The 27,944-nt window shown below is 45.8% G+C and overlaps 1 protein-coding gene across 16 annotated transcripts; it reads right to left on the bottom strand.

Annotated features, from left to right (window-relative positions):
- Window positions 1–61: 61 nt before the first annotated feature.
- On the bottom strand, window positions 62–27,256 carry SMCO4 (single-pass membrane protein with coiled-coil domains 4). Of its 16 annotated transcripts, none has more exons than XR_007709306.1 (7): window positions 27,050–27,229; window positions 7,824–7,996; window positions 6,997–7,261; window positions 3,545–5,818; window positions 2,871–3,394; window positions 2,510–2,727; window positions 62–947 (listed from the first exon to the last, which is right to left on the bottom strand). XR_007709306.1 is itself a non-coding variant. In XM_035542605.2 (4 exons), exon 4 carries the CDS (start codon window positions 813–815, stop codon window positions 636–638), a length of 180 nt encoding a protein of 59 aa, XP_035398498.1. In that variant the 5' UTR covers window positions 816–947; window positions 2,510–2,727; window positions 2,871–7,996; window positions 27,050–27,225; the 3' UTR covers window positions 62–635. The 16 variants fall into 16 exon arrangements, 4 of the variants coding, with proteins under 4 accessions (XP_035398498.1, XP_050572430.1, XP_035398499.1 ...); XR_007709307.1 differs by having other exon boundaries at window positions 2,871–5,255; window positions 5,653–5,818; XR_007709305.1 differs by having other exon boundaries at window positions 3,545–7,261.
- Window positions 27,257–27,944: the final 688 nt, after the last annotated feature.

Raw genomic sequence — 27,944 nt, 5'->3', positions numbered from 1 at the left:
GGATCCTGAAGTACTCATTTTGCATATTCTCATCTCATTGTAAAGAAAGAAAAAAAAAAGATTTTTTTTGAGTGAACTATATAGTGTTTAATGAAAAAATTATTACACAGTATAGGCTTTCACAATTAAGCCACATTTTTTTTTTGCAAAATAACATTCCAAGTAAGACTTCTCTCTTTTATTCAAAAAATAAATATATCCTTTCTGAATCAAAGCATTTCATATGACATTAAGTACAAAGAAGAAATGTACTTCTTTGGAAGTTCTGAAATAGACAGACAGGAGCTCATGGGAGCAACATTTTCCATAACAGTGATAAAAGCTGAAAGCTGATTTTTTTACAAATTTATAGCAGAACAGAATTTCCTTTTACAATATAGAACTTCAAACAGATTTCAGAAAAACACCATTTTAAAAGTCTGAAAGGCACATGAACTGGACCATAAAACGTACTGGCACATTCACAAATACGTTTTATGTTACATTCCTAAAGAGAAGCTGTGGAACCCTAACCAAGAGAAAAGACCGAAGACACCAGCAAGTTCTTTTGTAAAGTATCAGGAGTGGCAGAGAGTTTCTTTTGGCTCTTGATAAAAGCATTAATACCCCAAAGGTAGAAAGTCCGAAGCGCCGCATCATTCAGTCGTATTTGGACGAGTTGCTACATAAACAAACACCACAATCAGCAGTACTACGATGGCCAGCGTGGGAAGCACTACAGTGGTGATCTGTTGCCGGGCCTCTTGCATCGCCTGTTTCCTCTCCTTTTTGTCTTTGGAGGTCTCTTTTTTGGGCTTTCCTCTTAGCTGCCTCATTTTCCCCTGAGGATCTTTTGGTTGCCAAAGCGGAGGAGTGAGGGGAGTTGAGCTGCAGAAGACGGGCCAAGGTCTCTCGAAGCAAGGGGCTGAAATATTCCGTCTCCTTCAAACGGATGGCTGTGCAACAAACTGCAAGAGAAGGGGGAAAAATGCAAGTCTTTTGAGCAAAATCTATATATATAATACAGTTATTAAAACTATTTCCAGCCTCACTTGGTAAAGCTTTTCCCTAACTGGCATCAACTCACTCAGCTTTTCTCAATGAAATTGAATTGCAGTGTGTTCGTTCACTTCATCATAGAATCATAGAAACATGAAGGTTGGGAAAGACCTCCAAGATCATCTGGTCCAACCATCCCCCTACCACCAATGTCACCCACCAAACCACGTCCCTAAGCACCACGTCCAACCTCTCCTTGAACACCCCCAGGGACGGTGACACCTCCCTGGGCAACCCGTCCCAAGGCCTGACTGCTCCTTCTGAGAAGAAATGTCTCCTCATTTCCAACCTGAACCTCCCCTGGCACAACTTGATGCCATTCCCTCTAGTCCTATCACTAGTCACCTGTGAGAAGAGGCTGATCCCCAACTCCCCACCACTTCCTTTCAGGTAGCTGTAGAGAGCAATGAGGTCTCCCCTGAGCCTCCTCTTCTCCAGACCAAACACCCCCAGTTCCCTCAGCTGCTCCTCACAGGACTTGTGCTCCAGGCCCTTCACCAGCTTCGTAGCCCTTCTCTGGACACGCTCCAGGACCTCAATGTCCAGCAACACTTTCCCCATGATAAACTACAGCAGTTTGTCATGGTGTGTCCATTCGCTCAGGAGCACTGCACTTGCCCTGTATTAAGCTGGAAACAAAGCCCAGCACCATACATTTTATCCTCCCAGGCAAACAAGATAACACAGCTAAAGACTTAATGAAAATAATATGAATTAGTCTTGCGTCAACACAGAGCACCAGCTGCCCCGTCTTGTAAGAGCAGCAGGCTCCCAACCAAAGGTCTGTGGCTCCCGACAAATCTGCAGAACCAGGAAGGGCAAGCACGCAGCCTGTCATAAGGAAAAGCATTAAGCATTTATCATCCACACCTGGTATTTATGGGAATAAAGGGTACTCTAACAGGAAGGAACGTGGGGAAAGAGCTGCTTAATTTACAGAACATAGCCTAAACCATAACATGACTCAGTGCTGTCATTCTCATTACAGCTGTCATTTTTCTATGGAGGAAAAAAAAAAAAAAAAACACATCCTAAGTGCTAATCAGCCTGCTGACAAATCGCTGTCTTAGAGAAGCAGTCATTAATAAGCTAGTTGCTCTGGAGCATCAACCGCACTGGTTTAGCAAAGCAGAAGGATCTCTCAGGCAGGATTAACAAAAACACCGCACCATGTGAAGCCTTCCTGAAAGAAGGAGCATTAGGAGGTGCTTGTATTCCCAAACCCAAGGGCGCAGGGAAGTTTTTCTCTCCCCCGACACTGCCTGCAGCTGTGTAACTCAGTGCCTGGGCTGGGGGAGGGAGAGGGCCCGCCGGCTGGCTCTGTTCCTCTTTGCCATGTCCCCGCTGCCGCCGCTGCATGCAGGCCACTTGTATCTGAGCACAAATTGGGGGTGGAACAGTTACTGCTGCTGTGCAGTTAACTTTCGGTTCAACTGAATAGGAACTGATGGTTTCCCATCACTCAACATACCGGGAATTAAACTTTTGAAGAAATTAGTGGGTGACTGCAACTGCCTCTTTCCTTTCTCTCTTTTTTTCTATCGCAATATAAACCCGATGTTAGCGTGCTGCTGCAGGTGGTGAGCACACGGCAACAAGCAAAGCTGCAACGCGCTCGCAGTTCACCACGGGCACGATTTCTTCTCGATGCGTCATCTTGGTCAACATTACAAGTTGTCTTATGACTGCCTTAAAAAAAAAAAGAAAAAAAAAGTGGTTTTCACTGAAAGTGAGATTCTTCCTGCTGGTGTTATCACTCAACCCTGTTCGTCAGGCTGACGACAGAAGCAAAACCAGACTAAAATGCCCACGTCCAAAACAAGAATCCCCACCTATCAGCTAGGTGCAGCTGCAGAAGGGCTTTCATCCTTTCTTTCATCCCTTCTCCTAACAGCAAGCTGCCTGTTGTGAATCTCATCCAGTCGGTTAGGTTGGCGAGATGTTTCATCATCAGGTCATCATTCGGGTACAATGCGGAACAACTCCACCAACCCAAAGCCACGGAGGCGACCAGACTAGCAGAACAATCCTGTGGCGTTGGGAACCCACCAGCAAACCAGCAGGTCTGTATGTCTGTCTGTCTGTCTGTACGAGGTCCTCCCTGGGTGCCATCCAGAGGAACAAGCCCAGTGTGAAGGACCCATGGGCAGCTGGGGTTGCTCCTTCAGCATCCCACGTGCACGCCTTGCCAGCTTCTTCTGATCTTAAACTCCGTAAATTCAACCTGGCTTCCAAGGCAAACAGTTCCCGTCAGTGTTGATAAAGCATAAAAGGGAAATTTGGGTGGCTGGGGTGATTCTCAAAAGAGGAGACAAAGTTCAAGTCTTAGAAAGTCTTCCTTCCGCCAGCTGCAGCACTAGAGTTGAAATGCAGAACGTATTTAGAGACCAGAAGCGGTCAGTGAACTTCACAGCAAGGAGGCAAATAGGAAAGGGATGGAGCAAATACACCACACCCTGTTCCAGTCTGTTTAATCAAATAGGACTACCTGATTTCTAAACGTTACCTGTTCCTTTCGTCAAATCCTCATCTCTCTTATTGACTCAGGAGAAAGTCTTTGGTATTGCAACTTCTGCAAACTGTGTTTTGGGGGGAAGCTGGTTTTTTTGTTGTTGTTGTTGTTTTGTTAATCACTTCTCCAACTTATTCTTAGATTTCCTCTGGGGAAAAACAAATCTCTGTTTTTCTCCTCCAGTTTCCATTTTCCTCCTACTCTGGTCACAAGCTTTGTTACCGAACTCTGGAGAAACTACTATGCAAAACAGAGCTTTACGTTTATCCCCTGGGATAACTAGAGATGCGTTTCACGTATTTTCATATTGTTTTCTGTCTCTACTGTTAGTGCATGTCAGTGGGTTTTGTGTCTGGATTACTCACAAGACCTAAGAAGTGATGGACAGTGAAATCCTTTGGGACTTTCTGCGTAACATAGTAACAAACAGGAGTTGCCATGAAACCAAGCTCTCAAACAATAAACGTATGCCTTGCTCTACACAGCATCACTTGCTACCCAGACATTAGAAACATCAAGTCTCTTTTGAATATTTCATTGTGAAGCAAAATGATACCAAGTTAATTACATACACTAGCTAGCATCTGATGGCTTGGAACATAAAGCCTTCCTGCAAATGTCAGCACCACTTGAGTCGCAAGCTGATGCTCTCCAGTTTGGGAATCTGGCATCGATCTTCAAACACGCTTCCAGTAGACCGGGCTACTTGGCTTTGCTACCAGCAGAGATGGCCTTGTGCAGAAACCAGCCTACAGTTTTTAGCCAGATGAGCCTCGGGGTTCATCCTACCTAAACCACAGAAATGAATCAGCCAGGCTCTGCAAGCTGCTGCCAGGCTCCTGCTGCCTCTAGAAGCCTGTGTGGTTTCTGCAGGAGAATTCACCCACAGGAAAGGTCCAGGACATTGTACATGTACGTGCAGGTGTATTCCTGCTGGTGCAGAGCAGTGCTTAAAAACTGATGTTCAGCTGCATAAGACAAAATTTTGTGGCCCGTGTTGTGCAAGCAGAGTAAGGGCCGCAGCCGTCCTTATCCACTTCCAGGCCTCTCACTAGCCACACATGGGCTTCACTGGCCACTAATTGTCCCGCTTGCCCACTGGAAAGGCCAAACTTGGACAAGGAGTGGAAGGAGATAATATAGCATCAGGATGCCTGTAATTAATAATCTAGTTAGCACTGCCTGTGTCTCAGATCAAGCTGCTCTCAGAAGGGTGATGAGAAAGCGATGGCTTCGGTGTACTCCAGTCTTGTGCAAACTCATTTCCAAGCTCAGTGACCAGCGTACTCACTCTGCAGGAGAGCTGGAAACTTGCCTTTTCTCCTCAAACAGAAGCTGAGAGTCTTCTTTCTACTCCAAGTGCTGTCACACGCTGTATGCATCCCCCTGAGGCTGCCTCCCATTTCTAGGAACTGCTCAACCCAGCCCAAGCACCTCCGATGCTGGAAATGAACACCAAACTGGGTCAGCTACTGCTTTTGCTGGTCAGTGACTCCTCCAGCTGGGACATTTGCAGGAATACCAACAGAAAAGATTAACAGAGTCCAGTAGAAGTGGAACATCTGCAGTCCACAACAGCCTGTCTTTAACTTCACCTTCCTTTTATGAATGGCAAGCAGTGACAGGGTGTAGCTGTTTGGAACATCCATTTCAGAGGCTGCCTCTTCTCTCTGACACTGCAGTGCTCCAACTTGACCCTGAAAAACTAAGGTTTCAAGCAGAACAAAACATGGAAAGTTCAAGCCAGTGAGGACATACCTTAAAATGTTGTTCTTCAGCGTAATAACAACTCACAACTTTCCTGTCCTGGCTCAAAGTCTAGCCAGTGCGATTACGCTCCTCTCTGCCCATCATCCAAACTGCTTTTTACATGTAAAAATGTTCTTCATTCTAATTTCTGGGTTAAATTGCTCTGAACTGGTTTGCAGAGCTAACCTCAACGCCTAAGAGCACAAATCAGTAGGCTTGCTGAAGTTACTCACACCGATGCTGAAGCATCTGGCAACACCTTAAGGCAACTCAAATGTGGTTAAGCAGGGGCGAGGCTGTAGTAACACCTACGGGGACTGACAGCCTTCAAAACACATCAACAATCTTCCAACCTGAATTTCTGGCAATCCGCTGCCTCCTTTTGTTGTAAAATTAACCCTGGCCATTAGCGATCTGCAGGTAGAAGCTCCTCACATGGCTGCTCCCGGGCGCCAGGAAAGGCAGAGCCGACTCCGGCTGCGCGGGTGCCCGCTGAGTACTGCACTTCTGGATCTCCTCCTACAAGCAACATGCACAAAAGATTTCGTTTATCTGCTCTTAGTGTAATCACACGTCTAGACATCTGAGGAACTTATTATCGCTGCTGTTACAGCATGAATGTATTAACCACATTAAGCTGAATAATTTCTCTCCAAATCCAGAATTACAAGCGTTTGTGAGCCACTTTGGATTAACCTGGCCCCAGGATCCTGCTCCCGACACTGTAACATTTCTGGGATGGCGAGTCGTCTTGAAATTCAAACAAACAACCCAACAAGAATTAATTTTTATGATTTAAATTTTCCCCTAGGGCCACGTATGTTACTGAGCCATTACAAACAAACAAACAACAGAACAGGAGACCAGGAGGACACGCTGTATTCAAATTGCTTGCCAACGGGAGGGAAAAAGAACACAAGATATGTAAGCAGACAATGCTCTTCGCCTTACTGCAGCGTCAAAAAGCCCCTAAAACCAGTAGTTCCCAGTCACTAGAATACATCAGAACCAAAAGTAAGTCAAGAGGAAGAACCCAAACCCACAAACCTATCGCCTTATTCCTTTTTTCTGTAACCAGACTTGCAACTTCAGGGCACTGCAGTGCCCTACAGGCTGGAACAGGAGCAGAGCCCCAAGGATGGAAAGATGGAAAGAGGCCACCACCACGAGGAGGTGGCAGCTCCTGACAGAGATGAAGGAAATGTGACACGGGGACTGGCCACCACAGGGTGCCTGTGGCCAGCAACTTGGCAGAAATAACAGCACCACAGTTCCGCCTTCGTTAACGTCTAGCTGCTGCTTAGACCCCACTTTATTTCCTGCCTCTGAAACCACACAGATGATTTATTTTTTTTTAATGATTGAACTGTGTGTGACATTGTTATACAAGCCCCAGGTAAAATTTAATAAAAGAAAGGTTTGCTTTAGACTACCCCATGGAGCACAGATTTACTCCACAGCTGATTTCACCTCGAGGTGAAATACCACATTTTGGCCAGGGGATTGGCTTTCCTGCAGCTCTCAGGTCTGGCCATTGCTACGACAACACCGGCAAGGTCACCAATTTCTAATGTGATTTGGCCAGCTTAAGAGATGCAGCTAAATAGGAATTTTAAAAAGTATTTCAGCAGGAGCTCAGGACAGCTTTCCGAAGAGCAACACATGTGCACAGAGCTCTGGATGGGGTCTTCAGAGACCTCGGGTCTGCACGCAGCCTCTCCGACCAGCCAGGCCAAGGTCCAGCTCCGCCACTTGTTTTTCTTGTGCTTCGGTTTTCACAGGTGTAAGAGAAAAGTGAAAACCCTTGCATCTTCCCTTCATTCCTTCAGACGACCTGGGTGCCCTGCGGGACTTGCAGAAGAACTCAGACCTGCTAACACCCAGCTCCTGCAGTCACAAGCCAAAACTGCTCCTGCGTTTTTTGTCCAACACCAGGCACCTCACGCTGCTGCAAACCTGACTCTGAGGGGAAAAAAAAAAAAAAAAAGAAAAAAAGAAAAAAGCACGATTCTAACAGTTTTTATCCAACCGTAGCACTTACTGTCCAGCTATATTCCCAACCACATCCAAGCACAATCATGCTACTTCTAAAACACTAAGTGTAAAATGATAAGTTTCAAAACCTTTGTTATTTGATGAGCTCCAAAGGAGCAAAATGTTCTATGCAACCCTTTGTGTGGGTGACGGAGATGGAGAGAGCAGAGATCTGTCAATTTGACTGAAACAGCTGAACCCTAAAGAGCGGGCCTGCCCAGAAGATTAACATAACGCTTTAATCCCCATCACACCCTCCCTCCCTCCTCCCCCAAACCCACTTCCAGCAACACAAAAGCAGCCTCGCGATGGAGCGAATAATTCCAGTTGCAGTACAGTTCCTTCTGGCCCTGACGCGCAGCTCTGGGGGACCATTAACATGGAGAAACAACCATTATCTGCTCAAAAAAATAAACTTTTAATTTGCACGAGCTGTCCCCCTACTGAAACAAAGGCAACTGAGTGAGGAAGGAGTGTGGGAAGAGCTCACCGCGATACGGGTAACTTTGGCTCCTGCGCTATCAGATGCTCTGGGTCACCATGCCCACTGCTTCCAGGCAGAAGTTACGAGGCGGAGCTGGCGAGTAGCTGAAGACAATACTTGCAGTGCTAAAACTGAAATCTTCATGTTTCAGTGACGCTATCTGTCATGATTTCGGAGTGCTAAAAGTGAGGAAAAGCATTAAGAGAAAAATTTTGGCTCTGTGAAAAATGGATTTTCGCACCACGGCGTGAAGCCGATCCTTAATACCGTAAGAATCTACCTCAGCCTATTTCACTGCAGCAAAGAATCAGGATTAACAAATCAAAACAACCCCTTCTTCGAGGGCAAAAGCTTTTAATTACGCACATAACAATATGGAATTATTAAAATGCTGCTTGAAGTCGGTTTAGCATTATTTTTTAGTGAAAGTTGGGGGGTGAGTTTTTTGGTGGTGGTTGTTTTTACTTCTTCTTTTTCCTTTTTTTTTTTTGCCAAATTACCGACCTAAATCTGAATTGACCCGTCATTACTGCAACATCACATTTACTGCAAACGTAGCTTTGAGAGTCTCCAAACTACTCGCAGCATTTGGAAAATGAAAGCCATCACTGAGTACTGCCAGGAAGTCAGGGAGTGCAAGGCCGTCAAAACAAACAGCTGTTTCAATACGATTTTCACAATTCCGAGGACTTGGAGGCAGCGAGTAATCTATATTAGAAACAAAAAGCCACGGATTTCTGCGTCTGGGAAGGTGTTGTTAAAGAGAGACGAGGTGCTGGTATTTTAGGCACAGACATCCAGTGCAGAGCAACCCAACCTGCCCTGAATACGGCAAAGACACAGCAGAGAACTGAGTGAAAAATAAAAAGGCAAGTCCTTCTGCTCTCCGAACAGGGGGACAAATAACCAAGATTTTTCCTTGTAGATAAAGAATCGGTATCAAGACAGCTTCTGCAAGAGGCAGTCCAATGACAAAGTGGGAATAATATTTACTGAAAACACGAGGAAAACAAACGTGTAATTTCTGTCTCTGCACGATTTCAGTTCCCAAGGCAGGGCTGGAAGAAAAAAGCTTGCCATTCTCCACATCTGCAGCCACAGATGATCTTGCACAGAAGGGCAGCAAACCACAACACCTAGCATATGACTTCACATCATGTGTTTGCTCAGCCGTTTTCTTGAAAACTAGCTTTCTCAGCTGTTCCTGACAAAAATCCGGCGGACACGAAACATTTATCTTTCCACTGCGTTTACAGAAATTCAAACTGTTTCTAAATAGCCACGTTAAATAAACACAATAGCCACCGGTGTCAAATTCCTTAAAATTCATGTGCTGCTTTCCCAGATTAACTCCGAGCGTTTGGCCTCTGTGCAGCAAAAGGAGTACGGCATGAAAATGATGTTTTGTTTTCCACTACAACTGCACCAGGGCCAGCAGCCCACCGAGCCCTGGGCTGTCCCGGCTACCTCAGCTCCACAAACTGAGCTGCCGCCCCAGCAGCACTCATCCTCTGAGCCGGTGATGGGAAACTCTACATCCTAAACGGGAAATTCTCATTTTTTATGTTCCAGCACGTGCGTTCTGGTTGGCACTCCTCCAGTTCAAACTACCGGCTTCCCAACAAAGTCACTCCGTGAGACGGCATCGCTGCAAATATGTTTGAAGCAGATCCCTAAGACACGAGCAAGGCACAATGCCTGCAAGTCTGAAGGCTGACGTTAGGGTTTTGTAATGCAAACACGAGAGTTGAGGGACTGTCACTGCTTTTCATTATAACTCTGCTGTCATTAAAACTTTGGCACTGAAAGTTCAGTCCCGACTAAAGCTTGGCAGGGAAAAAAATCCGTGCCCACAGCAAGAATGGATTGCGGAGCCTAAAACCACAAAAACCCAAAGGCAAGGGATGAGCTTGAGGTGGCAGCGGGGCTGCTGGAACGATGGAGACTGACCAACAGAAGAGGAAAGCTGAGAAACAGCTCCCGAGACACCAGGACAACATCTAGAAACAACATGTGTGCTTCCTGACCACAAGACAATCTGTGAATGCTCAGATTTCTTGTGAAACAGCCTCCTTGGAAGGCACAAAGGGAAATCTCCCTCTTCTGGCTCAAGTTATGGAACTCTCCACAATAACAGAAATCAAAACTGATGTGTATCTGGGCTCCTGAAAGCCTCCCGAGCCAGTCCTGCAGGGGAAAACGGACAGCACTGCCCTGACAGCGAAGCTTGCCAATTTATGGAGTGTCCTGGAACTGGATGCAGTCGAACAAGGGGTTCTGATCTCAAACTCACCCGCTTCAGGGCTTGTTTGAAGTTCTGGTTTTTCAAGCTTTTCTTGGCACAGCTGGTTTTTCAGTAGGAGGCTGAGGAAAGACTGCTGGCACCGTGCCTGTCTCTCCCTTCTTGTGCACATGCCAGGGGAGGGCTGCATGACAGGACAGAGGAACTAACACAGAAGTCAACCCAAATACAGTCGTTGAGGTGAGCGTGTGTGATAGAGGAACCTCTTTCCCATCTCCGCAGGAAAGGAGCCTCCCTCAGCCACTTGTTTCCCAAGCAGGGCAAGCGTCTCACAGCGTTTTGCTTTGCTGTGGCGTGGCTGAGTTCATTTCCACCTCCGCCGCCTTCTGCGCTCCCTTGTTTGATCCGGGTAATTGAGTTATCAGTGAGTGAAACAAAACCCACCTTGCATTAGAACAGCACCACTGGTGAGGCTGGAACTCCTCTGACAGCCAGAAACCTGCGGTTTCCCCAGACTCCTTTCAAATTACAGCAACGCGCTCAAACATTGCGACAACAGTGCAATCAGGACACCTTTGGGGGGAAGGGAAGGTAAGAACTGAGACTTGCAACACAGGATGGGTGGGGAGTTTTGTCTTCCTACCAGTGCTCTCATTAAAGTCTCATTCTGTTTACTTCCCGGCTTAAACCTGAAGCCTTATTGCATTTCACTAAACAATCCCACATTATAATAAAGCAGCAGGCTCCCCTGCCATGATTGATAGACTCTGCTTGCAATTATTTAAGGAGAAGGCACATAATTACATACAGCTGGATTACGCTGATCAAATCCCTGTTAGTGTCTGTCAATTTGCACATAATAAGACAGTGTGACATTAATGTAAACTAATTTCAATGCAGAAAGTTTAATTAAGACCTAAAAAAAAATAAAAAAAAAAATTAAGAGATGGATGAATAAAAAGTTTTGCACGCTGGAAGCAAAAGGAGTTTCCCAGCTGAGCCATCCCCCAGACACAAGCCTGGTTTGGCCTCGGCAGTTCTGCAGCAGTGGCTCTGGCACCACCTTTGGATGTGCCCTCTGCCAGGGCTTTCCATCTGCTCCAGACGCTCAAGACAGAAGCAAACGGCGTGGAGCTGTGTGTATAATGGAAGTCCGTTACAAGCAAGTACAGGTGGTCAAAGGAGGGGGCCTCGCAAGTTCCTCTCGGTGCTCAGCAAGCAGCTATTGATTCAACACCAGAATTCAGCCACCAGAAATTACGAGGGATCTTCTAAAGCACTTACCCAGACCAAAACACGATATTCCCTATGTAACAGTATTTATTTGCTCCCTTCACATCTATTCCTTTCTGCCTGGGTTGTTTTTCAAGTACTCTGCTGTGTTCTCAGTGCTCTCAAAGTCACCGCCGACGCACCCAGCGCAGCGTCCTGGCTTCATTCCCCGCTGAGCCGAACTTTCCCAAGGCAGTCCCGTTCCACAATTGCTAACCACAGCTAAATCATTTCAAGGGGTTAGTGTGGCACACCAGCTGCTTTAGAGGGTGTAGGACCCAAGGAGATCTGCGACACCGTCCCACAGCACATCTCATCCCCCCCGGGAGCAGCAGGATCCAGCATCTCGCGCAGGCCAGCTCACGGCTCCCAAACATGCAGTCCGATTTTCCCACGCTGCAATTTCCTAGTATGCTCCCTGTTAAATTAAATCAATTTGAGCATCTCATTAAAGGAAAAAAAAAAAAAAAGCAGGTTTTGATTCATTTTTAATGGCTTCTCTGTCAGCCGAGCCTGCTGCTCTGAGCTGGTTTACTTTCTTAGCTCAGCCACCTCACTGTGGAGACCCTACAGGGTTTCAGTAGCTTTAGAAATGCTGGATGACATATAACCCTCACCAAAGCCTTATCCAAAAAGGCAGCAAACATCCTGAACCAGTCCGTTTCCCAAGCGTGAACGTTTCCCACAGAATTAATTTTGGTCAGCTAGGGGAAAGGGAAACAAGGAAAAACTTGAGAAGCGTAAGCTCTAGAAAGGATTACGGTGCAATCTCCTGGAAAATACATTAAAACTCGATACCATACTAAAACCGTCCAACAAATTAAGCCCTCTACTGTTCGATCACATCCCTCCAAAGCTCTCAGTCACCCTCTCCTTGGTCGGGACAAATTGCTGCTAGATAACCTCTCCTGAACAAGCCTACCCGTTATTCTAGCTTATGTTCTGGTTTCTTTGGCAGCACAGCTATTTAAGCCACCCTCCTAAGCCAGCTCCTGCAGTAGTTTTTCTGTTCCATTACAACTCTTCAAAGCATCATAAAGGCAAATTGAATAAGCACCACAATTTGTGTTGCTTTCTATTTATAATACTGCGGGCACCTGCTGCTGCTGAGACCTGAGTAGGCATCTTTCTTTCTTCCTATGGATTGATGCAGATTAATCTCAAGAGTTCCCTGTTTTGGAGCAACTTCAAGAAACTCCTCCAGGCTGTTGGATTTGTGGGTTTTGTTGTTGGGTTTTGGTTTTGTTTTGAGAGTGCTTGTCTTTTTTCTTCTCATTTTCATCAACATCCAACTGACCTGCTCTCGAAAATGCAGCTCGCTTTGTTTCCTCGCTCACCTCAGCCACGTTTGGTAGGGTATCTTCTGGTTAAATGCAAGGGCAGGAATTCAGCAAGCAAATCACTTCAGGTTTTCCCCTGAACCTGCAACAATTTACATCTGTAGGGCCCGTGGGCGGTTTGGGAACCGTGGGTGTGCAGGGAATGGCTGTTGGAAGGAGCCTGCTCACCACCCTGCAGACACAGGCCTTGGATCCCGTGTAATTTGACCTCTCAAATCAGAGATATATTAGTTTCCTGCCTCCTCAAAGCACCCGTGACCTCCAAGAGGCAGCTCAGGCTCTGCAGGGCAGGGTTAAGCCCCGGGTCTGACCTTTCAGGGGGAGCCCCAGCCCCAGGTGCCTCTGCTGGGTCAGCTTCCACTGCTTCCAAACAGCACGCGGAAGAAAAAGCTGTAAGGAAATTAAATAAAAGATGTGGACGGGATCCAGGTCATTAAAGAGGGACAGCAGTTATCGTTCTCATCTCCGCACTGTGGATTTTCCCGGGGCAGCTGTCCTGTGAGGTCTGGAATTCTCCTCCAGCTCCCGCCGATGCGTTTAGGGGCGGTGTTGCAGGCTCCTCCGCAGCCTGCCAAGGGATCTCGCAGACAAATTCACAGGACAGCCCGAGGAGAATTTCGTCCCAGGAGTGACTCTTTATGCCTCAGATCCTCCTCCAGAGGGATGCTGTGCTACTTGCCTCTCTGCAGTATTTAATGTGGGCCTCAGAGGGGAAGGATTTTAAGCACTCCCTTTAAAAAACATGCAGCTTTCTCAACCAAAAAATAAAAATAAAAAAAATCTTGTTGCTGTTTTTAATCATCCCAATCTTGCAAAGATTGCTGTTAGCTTAGAAAACCACACAAAAATGTGTAAAATGAAGTTTTCAAAACTTTTTTTACTGCATTTCTTGAAAAATTAAGCAAATAAAAAGGCTCAGAGACGCAATAAAACATCTCTGTAAAGTACTCAGTGTGGCGCTCTCCTTCTCGTTCTTACTTCTTAACCATACAAACTCAGTATAACCATTATCTCAGGAATCCACAGATTTTTAACTCTGTACCACCATGAAAGAGATAACACAGACTTCCTCAAAAAATAAACGAGGCACGGGGACCTTGCAGGTCATTTAAGAGGCACTGTTACATATTTTTCAGCCTCTCCCTGCAGCTTCCAAATTACTGTCCCCAAACTCCTGTAACCTTCCCGTGTTCTCATCCCCTTCCACAGCTACTTCTTATCACACGGCGAGGTTTGGCAGTTTTGCACCAGCTACATTCAGGAAATCAGCTATAAACGGGCATGCTGTAGATCCTCCACAATTCCAGGCTGATAGCTAATCACGATTTTTAGCCTTTCAAGCAAATAGGACAAGTTAAAATGGCAAACATTGCTCTATCAGCCCATCCATAAATTAGGAGTGACAATGGCAGATTATTACTCATTCACTCAGTGTTTGTTTGGCCCTGAGAGAACTGGCTTTATTCCAGGAGCTGGCAAACATTGGTTAATATACATGTAAATGTTTTATTTCTCTCAGAGTAGGCAATTTCACGAAATGAAATACCAAATTAAAGACGACCTTAGTTTTTTCTGCTGATGCCTGCCTCGGATGCAGCGCTGCTGAAAGCCTTTGCAAGCGTTTTCACACCAAGTCGCCAGGGGAAAAGCCACCTTTTCTTTTGAGAGTGAGACAGTTTCACTGTGGAAACATGAAAGCTTTTATATAAATATTAATCATCTCAGTTTTCCTTGAGGTAAGTGGATGGAGACCGGCTTGTGTAAGGTTCCAGGGCTGACTTGATACGTACTGAACTGTCTTTGCAAACTGCTCCACGCAGGCTGGTCCTCAAGGTAAAAGCTGCGCTGCCTCGGTACGAGAGCTGCAGTGACAAAAGGAGATTCAGAGGCCCCAAAATTTAATATGAGGGCACTTCAAAATAGCACTTCTCAGCTCCTAAGAGTGAAGATGGGACATTTTGTCATTTGAATTTCCAGTAACACGGAAAAGGAAAACGCGATTTCCCTCAAACAAACTAACCTGAACTGGGAGGAAGAAGAGAGACCGAGAAAAGTGACGGATGTTCGGCACAGAGATAAATAAACCAAACATCTGGTCGGAGAACCAGGCAGTGGTTTAGCAGGGCTTCTTGCTAACCACCAACCCAGCACCCAAATGTGCTAAATTAAGCCAAGGGAATACACCAGCTTTCAGACAACTGGAGATGGTAGCAACAAGTCAGCATTGCTCGTAAACGTCTGGGCAGAACGGACACAGGATTCACGTATTTCAGCAGAGCAAGCTTAGAACGAAGCACAAACTAACTTAGCACTGGCAAAGCTCACAATAACGTGATGGAACTCAAGAGTTAAAAAGCGTACAGCTCTTAACCAAAAAAGAATCAAGGCACTCCAAATTCCTCTCCCTCAAGTGGAAGACAGAAGATAATCAAACACCGATGGGAAGCAACAACTACCAAGAGAAGATACTTTCAAAAGATACAGGACTATGCACGTGTGGGAAGAACTGAAGATGAAGGAAGCAAAAGGAGTTCATTTCCAGTCTGGTAACCTGTCTCAGTTGCTACCCACAGGTTTCAGGCAGGTCTCTCCCTGGACACGAGCATCTGCGTATAGCTGCATAGCTGCATATGCATAGCTATGCTATGCATAGCTGCATAGCATAGCTGCAGATCCCTGGTTGAGGGAGGCAGGTACAGCTGGCATTAGAATGACTCTTCTTGATACTCTCCGTTTTAACAGAAAAACAACTTACACTTTACGGGCTATTTCATTAACTAAAGCTACTTCTGAACTAGAATTTTGGGAAGTAAATACAAGAACTACGGATTTGTTTTAAGCTGCAGAAAGTCACGGAGACGATCACAGCTGCAGCAAGCACACCGTCTACCATTTGACACCACTCTGCTTTGAACCTTGGACCTCACGCTGCACTTTTCCGTGCTGCTCTCACACAAAGCACGCTCTCCCTCCTCTCGAATGGCGCTGCTTACCTGACACTTCTGCAAGCTCTCACAAGGATATCTGCTGAATGGAAGGGCAACGCAACAGAACAAGGCAGTGCCGGGTTCAGCTCCGTAGAGGATTTTAAAATTTATTACAGGGTATCACTTTGGCACTCGACGTGGCTGAAACGAACGCCCTCACCTCTCCATACGAGGCGACAGCACTGTTACCAGCCGAGCCGCCGGTTGGATTCCCTGCTAACCACGTTGGACAGCGATTTTAACTCATCTGGAGAGCAGACGGCTAATCGGATTTCTGAGCGGGCTTCTCTCGCTTTCACCGGGGCTGATGCATGCAGCATATAGGATTTGGAAACAGATTTTCCCCCAGATAGCTCATACAATTCTGCTGCAGCATTCCATTATCATCTCGGCTTATGCTTCCGTAAACACCGCATGGAAAGGCAGCAGTCAGGTGACCGGTCACAAAGAGGTTAATCATTACATTCAGGCTTTGCCAGGGCAGCAGCAGAGCTGACCTCTTGAATAAATTGAGCTTGGATAAGGCAGCATCGATTTTCCTAAAGAGGTTTCATTACTTAACTCCAGGCTTGTGATTTCTTGTGACAGGACAAAGTTAAGAGTTAATCCAAATTTACTATTTCTTTTCTATCCAAACAGAAACTAAGTCAATTAAAATGCAGAGACTACCATAGACGTCCCTCCCTTTCGGTGTTCTCCCCCCTCTGAGAGAAACTGAACTTCACAGGACTTCAAACCTCATGGAAAAAATGAAAAAGAAAAGAAAAAAAAAAAAGCTCATCTTTATTCTACAAGCCTTTCTTCCAGCACTGAAAACCCAATGCATATTTTCTGCCAACTACTTTTATCTCTGCATTGTTCTTAACACTTTCCTAGAAAGGAGATTCCTCAGCACACAAGCGAATATCATTAATTTGGTGAGGGGACAGAGACTGTTTGGAGCCTAGCCAGTTAAAAGAAACGAGGTAGGAATGCGGATGCATTATATGACCTCCAAATCTTTCTGACACATTTTCTGCTTGACAAATCGGAGCTTCCTATATTCTTTTTTTCAAAGATAGTTACATCAGAACCAAACAGCTGGCCATTACAAGCTATTCCATTCAACAGAAGAGTTGCTTCTTTACCTCCTTCGAGTACGATAAGAATCCTCCATAAAAGCAAAGTGATCTCTTTCTGATTTCTCGCAGGTGCCCTAAAGTGCTTACTGAACCACAGCAAGTGCATCCACGACAAACAGGGTGTCTAACAGACTTGGGGGTTTCCTAACTTTCTGAATTTACCTTTCTGACTCACTCACTTCTCTGGGAACATGAAACTTAGTTAGGTAAGGTCTAAGAAAAAGCAAGCAAGATTAGAGAGAACAAGTTAAAAAGAAAAAAAAACAATTACTAATCTTTGAGGGGGAAAGATATCATTTCTAACTCTCCTATCGTAAAAGCCTTGCCTCTTTCACAGTTAAGCAAAGTTTCCCCAAAGCAGCTATCACCGACTGCATTCGCTTGGAATTTTTATAGAAACAAGTGTTGGAATATGAAATGCAAAGTCAAAAAAGGATCTCAGATCGCAGGATGTATACATCCCAGCACCTTGTCTGCATCTCTTCAGAAAGCAAGAACAAAAAAATAATTGAACATGAAAGAGAAATAAAACCAGATATGAATTGAAACCTGAAAAGCTTTTTGCTTAAGGTCCCTAATGTCTAAGAATTTATTAAGAGATGATGTTAGAGCACCTGAATTTCAGAGAATTACTTCGGAGATGGCTCCCGTTGCAGCTTTTTCTGCTGGAATATTTTACCCTGGCTGCCAGCCAAATCTTCGCTATGCTGATGCCAAATAAATGATACCCAATTTCAACGACAGATGCTGTTGTGTTGACACATAATTGATACATTTATATTCAGGGCTCCCTGGAATTCTGTAACAGCAACACTTTATTCACAAGAAACATTACCGGCAGCAGAATTCAGAGGGACTGGCACATAGCTGATGCTGCTACGCTGCTGGTAGCGTGAGGCTGGAGGGAGGAGATCTTTAACTACCCAGGGTGGCGAGGACCTGTGGAGACCACGAAGCTCCTAGGGCAGTGGAAGATGAGAAGGGCCAGCAGCCAAAGTGAAGTGGCTCGGCCAGAAACCAGCGTGCTCGTAAAAATAGGAAACCTGAAAGTTTTCAGCACAAGTTGCATATCCCTTTCCTGCAGAGCCCGTAACTGCGCAGGAGATGGAAGTCATAGAAACGCCACAGCACTCAAGTAACAGCTATGGCCGTACCCTCCTTCTCGCCTTGACTTCCTTGGTTTCCCAGGCAGGAAACAGATTAGCAGCCTTTAAAAATATATTTGGAAAAGGTATGTTCCAAAGGAAACATCACACACCCCCCACCTTGTGTGTTCACTGTCCCGTAGATAACTTGAAAGAAACTTCCATAAATAATATTTATTTTGGAAAGCAACTGTATCTCCCCAAGACTAACAAAACTTCAGCCTTTACTGAAATTATTACTTGAAAAAAGTAGGTGACAATACAATTCATGCCTACAACCTAACTTTTCTTTATTTTTGGTACCGCTGCATCGTATTATTTTCACACGACAAATGAAAACGTTCACAGAATGAAGATATTCAGCGAAAAATGCATCCCCATTCAATTCCCAAAGAAAACAACCCTGCAACAACTAAAATTTGGCACAAAAGACAGCAGCAAATAAACAGCAGAGAGCAAAATTTCCTGTCATTTATCTAGCTAGCATATGTGGTTCAGCAAACATGCAATGTGGAATATCCTGCCATGATGCCTCTTTTTAATTAAAATAAGGTTAAGCTTAAAAATAGTTTTGAATCACATTTTATGGGGATTATCAAATGCATTTGAAGCTTACAGATGAACAGGAATCACCACCTAGAAATCTTTTCAGCCCCTGGAAAACACATTTTTTTGGCTGTTTCTTAAACTGTATTTTAGAAGATTGAGCACAGCCCAGAAAGCTTCTGCTGCTTGTAGGGCCTTATCTAGCTCTCTGATTTCATCCTCAGTCAACTTTCTCCTTACAGCACATGAAACAGGGACTGGAAATACTGATGGTAATTCTTCAGACTCTGCACACTGCAACTCTTCCTCTTAATTCTTCCTCTCCTTCTCTCCTGTGCTTCTGAGGGCTGCTAAGGCCAAAACCTGTCAGAAGACCTCTTCGTGCTGAATTTCTCCTTCACGATCACGTGGCACAGAGCAAAGATAAAGTTATACAGAGAAAAACACACATTTATCATCAAAGCACACACCTTTCTCTCAATAAATAAATAAATTATTTTTAAATGTCATTTAGCTCAGCAACACAGGATTTGTAAAATATCCAGGACTGTACCCTTGCAAAACCACAAAGTGATTGAAAAGGGCAAAGTGCATGAAGTAGAAAAGCTTTAGTGGCCACTGGGTTCTTTTCACTGATGCAAGAGAGACATTGGAAAACCAATCTTTGCCAAGAAAACGCATCCAGGCATTAAAAATGTACGCATCAAGTGCATGGGTACCTACCCATCGGCAGCTGGGCACCTCAGGAGCAAGAACAGCAGATGAGGAAGGGACACAAACACCACCTAGCAGCTTCCCAAACTTACCAGCCGTGAGGAACGTCTGGTCCCAAATCTCCTCACTCCTGTTCAGAGAAGATCCGATGCAAACCAGCTCCAGTTCAAAAGCTGCAGCAGTTCATTAGAGAGGTGTTGTGCCTAAGCTAAAAAGGCCAGTCTCTCAGCGCTGCTTTTTAAATTGAGTACTGAAATAACAAAGCTAGGTGGCTTACAGACAAGATCCAACTCCTATCTAATTATTTAGGAGCGTAGACAGAAGTGGAGGTCTGTCTGCAAGGCACTGTAGAGCTACATGCTGTCGGTGTTGGGAGGGGGATAATTAGCCCGGGAGGAACTTCATGTTAATAAATACAGACCGACTCGAATATTTCAGCCCGTTACTAAATTTCCTGCAAAGATTTATTCCTACAGGTTTCTTTGGGTGTTTGAAACAACCCCTGCTCCCCCTTTAACACGCAATAAATTTAATACCTTTCTTTAAAACAAACAAAAAAAAAATCACACCGCTTTCAATAGCAATAACCCATCCTGTTATTAACAAGGGCAAGGGTCCAAAAAGTCAAATGGGTTCTCACTCCAACTGCTACTGCTGGCTTCCGCGTTTTACTCTGGACACAGAACAGAAAGGTCTCACTCTCTGATTCTCCCACTCAGGAAGGCAGTTCTATAGCTGGAAGACATGGACAAAAAATAAAATGCTTGTATTCAAATCTTTCTGTCCCTTTTCCCCAACTTAAGTCATTAAGGGAGAAAAAAAGGCAGAAGTGTTTCTGCTAGAAGGTACCATATGAGTTAACATGCTAAATAAACAACAGAATAAACAACATGCTAAATAAGCAACAGAAAAAAGAGTAAGCCAGTTCCAATTTTTAAACATATAAAACGCTTAGAAGTAGTTCAAGGCAATCAGATTTCAGGGCAAATCTTACTTTTACAGACAGTGTTTTCTATCCTGTCAAATGTTTCTCTTACCACTGTGGGAAAGATTTGAACAATGGAGGGAAGCTGGCTAAGGCTCGGTCTGCAGACTGAAATAATCCCAGTTCTGCATCCAGGCTCCTGAGAAGCAGCCCCAAACCGAGATGTTTAGGCAAGATGTTGACCTGCACCCCCTTCCTCCAGGCTAAGGCCCTTCCGCACAAATAACTCCGCGCCTTCAAACACACCTCACAGATCATAACACTGCAGCTACAGGCCACTCCTTTAAAGTGTCAGTTCAGTAAACCTGTTTTTGTAGTGCTATGCAGCGTCGCCACCTAACCCCCTCCAGCCATTTAAGATCTGCAGTTTCTGTCCTAAACTACCCTGAAGTTTAGCAACGTGCTTTCCCACTGCTAGGGAGGTGGCACTGCAGTGCCAGGTGGGCTGGGGTTGTGGAGAGACCCGGTACAGTAAGTGCAAAGGTCTCTAGGCAGACCTAAGGTCATAAAAATGACCAACTACACACGTATTCCCCGAGCCTTTTTGTGGCACAGCTGGGGGATAAGAGCCGTACTTAATACTGGCACAAGTAAGATCTAAGAAGAGTCTCTGGGATCTTCCGTGTTCTTCGTATGGCAAGAGCCATGCACCAAGCTATGTTTGATGGTGCCCTTTTATACCTAAAAGCTGCATCCCGCAGCTTCATCTGAACCATTCCTTATTTCTGTCATCCTTTTACTTGGGTGGCAAAACCAAGCACAAAGTCTTTCACGACACAAAGCCGCTACACAAAGCGAAAGATGCTACAGCCATCTAACGACTAGTAGGCAGACAAGCTAGGAAATGAACTTTTTTTTAGAGGCAAAGAGCTTCAGTGAGTTTTAATAACGCATTTATACAGCACGCCTCTTCTCCAGGCCTGGTACGAAGCACCATATCATGGTCAGAGAACCGCTCTCTGAGTATACAAAGCCAAGGTGTCAAAAAAAAAAAAAAAGACATAACGGTGAAAAGGCAGTGAGACCAATTTATAAATAGAAAGCAGTCTGAGAACAAGATGAATACACCCTGAGGTTTGGTACATCCAAGGCATGATTATCTAATACCTCTAACACGGTACAAAGGCCCACATCAAGATGGGCTGAACACGAGGGTTTTATAGGTAGCAATACAAGGCTCACGGAGCCTTATTAAAGGCCCTTAGACCTTATCACAGAGCCTAACTGAAGGCAGGTGCTACCTAGAGTGTTAAAGCCCACCCTAACCTGCTTAATTTTTTCCCCCAATTATACCATCCTGCAGCCATAGCTCTTCAGCTCTTTAACCACAGTATATTTGCACTCTTAATACTTTGTTAAGAGCTTTAAGGGTTTTAAAGGTCTTATTTTTGAGGGTCCATCAATATTTTTAAGGGTCCACCTCTTAAGAGTCTTGTTTTTAAGGGTCTTATTAATTTTTTTAAGAGCTTTCTAAGGGTTTGCTAGTGCCAAGTCCAAGGGGTGCCCACGTAAGTAAATCCAACGCCCCAGCATCCTGCACTCCTCCACGCCACCAGCTCACTTCAGCCTGGAGAAGTTACTCGTGCCCGCAGCAGGGCCGGCCACATTTCTGCTCTTCATGTGACAAAGGCACAAACACATTTGTTTAGGCAGAAGCAGCTTTTGCACTGATGTTGCTCTTTATTTTCCACTCTTTTTGTGAAATACTGAGACAATTTCTGAGCAAAGCCTTTGGGGAAAGAGCTCTACGCAAAATCACTAGTCCTCTGTCTAGCACAATGAGAGCAGAGAATGCAAATTAGTTTCAATAAAAGCAGCTGGCAATCAATACAAAAGGGCTGGTCTCCAAAAGTAAAACTGGTTCCTCTAAGGATGAGAGTTAAAAGGGGAAAAATATAAGAAGAAGAAAGTAAAGGAAGAACCAATGTAAACAACATTGTGGGAGGGAGACACAGAGGGAGGGGAAAAAAAAAAATCTAACGATATGACTAAAAATATTAGACAAAGTGACAAAAAACAGCTGGGGGTAAAAAGGGAAGAAATACAGAGATAACTGGAGTGCAAAGAAAAGGATCATTAGAAAAGGTCTAATGGCAAACGTGTGCAATCCAAACAGGAGATAAAATGAAAATTGTGAAAGGGAGCAGAGAAGAGGCTAGCTGGCACTAGGGCTTAAGGCGACAGTCACGGGTTCACGTTCCAGCCCGGCTCCCAGGCACTGATGAGTCTGATAATGAGTTTCAGCATTTCTTCCACTGCGTGTCTGGCCACTTCACAAAACCTTGGGCTTTTGTCTCCTCACCTTCTGCCATAATTTTCTAGCAGCCAATACCCACCTGAGTGGGCCAGAGCCCACTCACTCTAACCTGCATGCAGAGCCCTTTTTTAAACCCCTTCACCTCAGGAAGTCCACAGGCAGCCGTGAAGGATGGAGAAAAGCCCAGCATAATCATTACCACCTGTTTAAAGAAAAGCAGAGTTCCTCAAGATTGACACTTTCACTGAGTCTCCCTATTATTTTGTCCAATTTTTATAAGCCGGTTAGAGAAGGAATACATTATGGTCACAGAAGCCTTCCCTTGCAGCTGTTATAGCGAGTGCTTGATATAAAGGCAAAAATAAAGGTATTTTTGGCACTGTTAGCTACCTCTATTCAAGAGAAACCAAAAAAAATGAGCTTCTCGCATATTGCAAGGCAGCGTCACAAATCACTCTCAGTCTTCCATGTATACATGTAGTCCTGGTTTCACCAACCATTTGGTTTTAGCAGAGAACTAAAGCCACTCATTATCTTGCACATCTTTTATATTGCAAATTAGCAACAAGGAACAGGTTACTTTGCTTGAAAGCCTTTCAGCCCCTAGGAGTATCGCTAGTTAACTACACAGAACTCCTTTGACCCCAATAAAGGTGCTTTAACAGCACGCAATAATTACACAGGGCAGACAGCGGTGTCTTCTGCACTCACACGGAACTGCAGGGAACATCCTATCAGTGCAGAGTATTTATTTAGATTAGGTTTTGACCGGAATACTGATGGACCAGGCAGAGAAGTTTCTGCCAAGTTGCTAATATACTTAAAATTACGCTTAGCCCTTCAGAACTTTAACACAGAACAATTCAATCAGAGCATGCCCTATGCTTCGAGAAATTCTCCAAGATTTCTAATGATAACAAGTGGCCAGAAACTTCCAGTCACGTTGACATCTAAAAGCAAAGAGCTCACCTTCTAAAGGGAGAAAGAAGCGACCAACTTCTTTGCAACTAAAAACACTGTACAAGAAATCAAAGAAGCAGGATGGAGAAGAATAAAAAACCCTGAGACCAAACCAGGGGTAGGGCAAAAGACAACAAAGAGAATATTGTCACACATTCTCATCCCCTCAAGATACACGTGTGCCTAAAGGGCTCACAAATATCCAGTCTCTGGCTGTCTGCCACATCCAGTGTGCAGATCCTCCTTCCTCTATTGCCTACAGCAATTATTTCAGGCTTTGTCTTAACAAGTAAAATTCTCTCTCACAAAAAAAAAAAAGTATGGGTGGAGGCCTGCACTGTTGCAGAGGTTTACACCAACAGCCTCTGGGACTGCCACTACTGCTAAGACAATTCCAGGATTTTAACAGCACCTTTCCCTAAGGTAGCAGCACTTAAGACCTTTATACACTGGAAGAGATGCCCTTCCACATTAGCGTGGCCTATTAGCCACAAACAGGATTAAGAGCTCAGCAAATCCTCACAGAGCTCACATCTGTCAACGTAACTCCCTCCCATATGGGCTGAAAGGAAGGTAACTTCTCAGCTTTACTGAGCACTTACAAGAAAGCTGATATTGCAATGGTTATTCAAATAATAATAATAATAGTTGCGGGGTGAGGTGGGGGGATGGACACACAAAATCACGATCAGGGAGGCCCCTCAGAATGCCTTATTTTGTGATAAAAAATGTCATCTGGTTAAAGAACTTGTGGTCTTACAGAGCAGCCCTGCTGTTGCCTTGGTGGCCCTGTACAGCAATTAACATCAGGAGACCTCCTGAGAAGACAACAGCCAAGATCTCTTTGCCAGATATTACAGAAGTCTTTCCGTGCTGTGAGAAATCAAACAACTATCACAAAAAAAAAAAAAAAAAAAGAGCAGCTCAGATCTACACGCAACACAAATTGCTATGGGACAACAGGACATCAATGAATCCACAGATACTTCCTGCAGTGCATGGAGAGTCTAGCAGGGAGACAGACAGATCATTTTGCTCCGGAGCACACAGACCTTATAGCTGAATCAAGAAATGCCAGATCCATTCTCAAAGAGCTCAGACTCTTTGGGAGTAGCTGGGACACACAGCTGTAAGAGTAAAAGCAAACCCAGCCAATTCAGCAGAGAGAATTCGTGCTCAGTTCTCTCAAGCCCTGATACCACTGTAAAAGATAAATTAATCTTCCTTTAAGTGCAGTCCCCATGACAGCACTGCTACCTGCTGAACCAGGGCAGGTCTCCTGCGACTCTTCCTGGAGAAAACTCTCCCTTTCCAGCTTCTCTACAGCACTGCTTCTAGGTAATGCACACAGCACCAGGCCAAGTCTTGTTGGGCTTCAAAGTAACACGCAAGGGAGAAAGACTACGGAGAAGGAAAATTTGTAACAAAAATTAACAAATAAACTGTTACCTTACCCGTTAAGTGCCACAGCGAAAAGATTTACTGTGTAGTCAATCGACCATCCCGTAAGATAGCTCATACCACCTAATTAGTATGTATATTGTATAGATATGCAAAAGCACTTTACTGCCTATTTAATGCATGGAAAAACATGATTAGTTTAAGTATATATATATTATTTTGCTAGCATACTGATAAGGCAGTGACCAGGAGATTGTCTACTCTCTCACCTGTTGCTGTGCACTCCTCCAAAAGAGCAGTTAGGAATGTGACTGAGGGCAGCTGCCTCACACAGCGCAACCTCCGCTCAAGCCCAGTGCTCTGGGATCACCTCACAGCCCAGGTGCTCTTCCACAGACACGCTGCCACTGCTAAGATCTTGTCTCAGGCAAGTCAGTCACAGAGCGACAGAATGGCCGAGGTTGGAAGGGACCTCTGGAGATCACCCAGTCCAACCCCCTGCCAAGCAGGGTCACCTAGAGCACACTGCACAGGATGGCATCCGGGCAGGTTTTGGGTATCTCCAGAGGAGGAGGCTCCACAATCTCTCTGGGCACCCTGTGCCATTGCTCTGTCACCCTCACAGTAAAGAAGTGCCCCCTCATATTGAGCCAGAACCTCCCGTGCTTCAGTTTGTGCCCGTTACCTCTCACCCTCTCGTGGGGCAAAACAGGGACGGTCCTGTTGGCCTGCGAGCAATGGTCGCACCCCAGGAGGGTGTTCTACTAAGGACTCCATAGAAACAGGGCTTTCTGACAGCCACTCTGGCAGCCTCTGAAGATGCCCAGAGCTCTGTAAATGGCTCATTTTTACCTCTGTATGTATCAGTGCTGTCCATGCTTTTCTATATCACTCTGCATTTGCAGTCAACAGCTTCGCCAAAACCCTCTTGAGGAGCAGAAGATAACAGTTGTGCAAGTCCCTGCTGGAAAGAGCACTAAAGAAACAGGTAGTTCCTAGAATTTCCTACATTATAAAGGGTATTTGACAACCACACTCCAAATCCCTGTTGGTAAATGTCCCTTCTACATTTCCTGCACATCATGCGGGAAAGTTACAACTAAAATTGCTATAACAACGAGCTGTTCATTTATCTGACAAAGATAAGTGAAATTTCTAACTACAAAGCTTAAGAACAGTCTAAAACCTGCTTTCTTCTTAACTTCAGTCTAGGAGGTCTGCGTGGTATAAATAGGCCACTAAAGGCAGTTAAAAGAGAGAGAAAAAGTTATTAAAAATGCACTAATTAGAAACTTTTTTTTTTTTAATAGGGTGTCAGGGAATTTCTGCAAGACTTTTGTTTTACTTACAGGAGACAATTTCAACAGACCTAAAAATAACACACAATCAGGTTTTCCAAATTGAGAGGATCACGAAAATCCCCAGGAGGCCCCAACACAGCCGGGCACCGCTCGAGCCCACAAAAACCTGACACAAATTTGGGGCAGGACCACAGAATGTAAATCTCCATAACATGACAACATTTATTTTCCCTACCGTCTTAAAAGGTGTGAAGCATAACGGCTTTAGAAACATAGCGGAAAGTAAATTATTTTTTAAGGTACCCAACTGTACAGGGAACTGAAAAAAGCTACAAATTGAACTCACAGCAGCACACGGCAGGGACAACACACGAACAAATGAATTCACTGCGCTTAAGAAAGAGGTAAAACCAGCATATTTGCATTCAGAACGGATTATCTTATTTTTCTTTCCCCTGGGTCACCTTTTAATGCTTTCCTGAGCTTACTTCCCCCCTCGGTCGGCTGCTTAAACACAAGTCTCGGTCCTTCCTCACACACGATCGTCCTCGCGACTGAGGAAGCGAAATTAAAGAAATAGACGCCAGATGAAGAAGTTTCGAGCCTTTTGAGGAGATTTTTTTCCTCATTTCCAAGAGCTATTTTCCTCACGGATCCCCCCAGCAGGGTCGCCGTTCAACACCGGCGGGGCCGGGCCGCCCCCGGCGCCTCACAGCCGGGTCCCTCCTTCCCGGGGCCGGCTCCCTGCTTCCCCTCACTTCAAAACTTTCCGTTTTTAACCACCCTGGAGCACTCGGAGCCCCCCGAAAGTCCTCGGGAAGCCGGCCGGCCCGGAGCCCCTCAGTTCGGCGGCTCCCCCCGGAGGGGGGACCGGAGCGGGCTCCCGGAGCCCCGACCGCTCCCCCCTCAGCGCTCCCTTCCCTTCCCTCCCCTCCTCCCCGGGACAGCCGCGAGTCCTTACTCGGAGCTGCGCCCTCCTGAGAGCAGGGACGGGCGGCCAGAGAGGGGCAGAGTCCGGGCTCCCCGCCGCAACTTCCCCGCTCCGCCACACGTGGGGCTGAGTGAGGCGCGGGGGCTGGCGCCGCTCGGCGCAGAGGACGTGGCAGCTCCCTCCTCTGCCTCCTCCTCCTCCCCTCCCTCCCTCCTCGGCCGAGCCGAGCCGGAGGCTCCTCCCGGCCCCTCTCTGACGGAATTCGGGGCGCCCTCTGCCGCCCGCCGAGGGTCCCGCTGCCCCCCCAGCTTCGCCCCGCTCCCCTCAGGGCGCCCCTGAGGCGAGCCCTGAGGTGAGGGCGGGAAGCTGAGGGGCCGGGAGGCCGCCGCCTCAGCGCTGCCTTCCCCGGGGGGGCACCGGCCAGGGGAGCCCCTCGGCGGCTTTTCTCGGTAGAAGAGGGTGAAGGGACCCCCACTGGTCCCCCACCGGACCCCTGGTCCCCCACTGGTCCCGCATCAGCCCCCCACCGGCCTCCCGCTGTGTCTGGTCATACGGGACAGGTGCACAGCAGCTGGCTGAAAAGGCCAGCGCAAAATCATCGTCTGTTCCTGAGGAGATCTCTCTGTCTGGTGTTGCAATAAAAGGCTTATCACAAGTGCGTTTGTCTGTTCATTAAATAAGGGAGTGCGAAAGGAGGTGGAATTAGAGTGGAGATTACTGACATTACTTTCTTGCATAGCATTGGGAGGGAAGCGCTTGTTACCAACTCCGAAATGATCATCTCAAACACACAGAGAGAGATCCCCCATGTCCTCCAAGTGAATGGGGACAGTGGGAATGTGAATTCACTGAGAAACCCTATTGCCCCCACCCCAAGCTGCTGCCTGCACCAGCAGGACCCCAAACATCTGTAGCTGCTGCACGG

The sequence above is a fragment of the Cygnus atratus genome, chromosome 1 (genome assembly GCF_013377495.2).
Source record: "Cygnus atratus isolate AKBS03 ecotype Queensland, Australia chromosome 1, CAtr_DNAZoo_HiC_assembly, whole genome shotgun sequence".
Lineage (NCBI taxonomy): Eukaryota > Metazoa > Chordata > Aves > Anseriformes > Anatidae > Cygnus > Cygnus atratus.
Note: the sequence above shows the minus strand (reverse complement) of the source record. Positions and strands in the feature narration are given on the sequence as shown.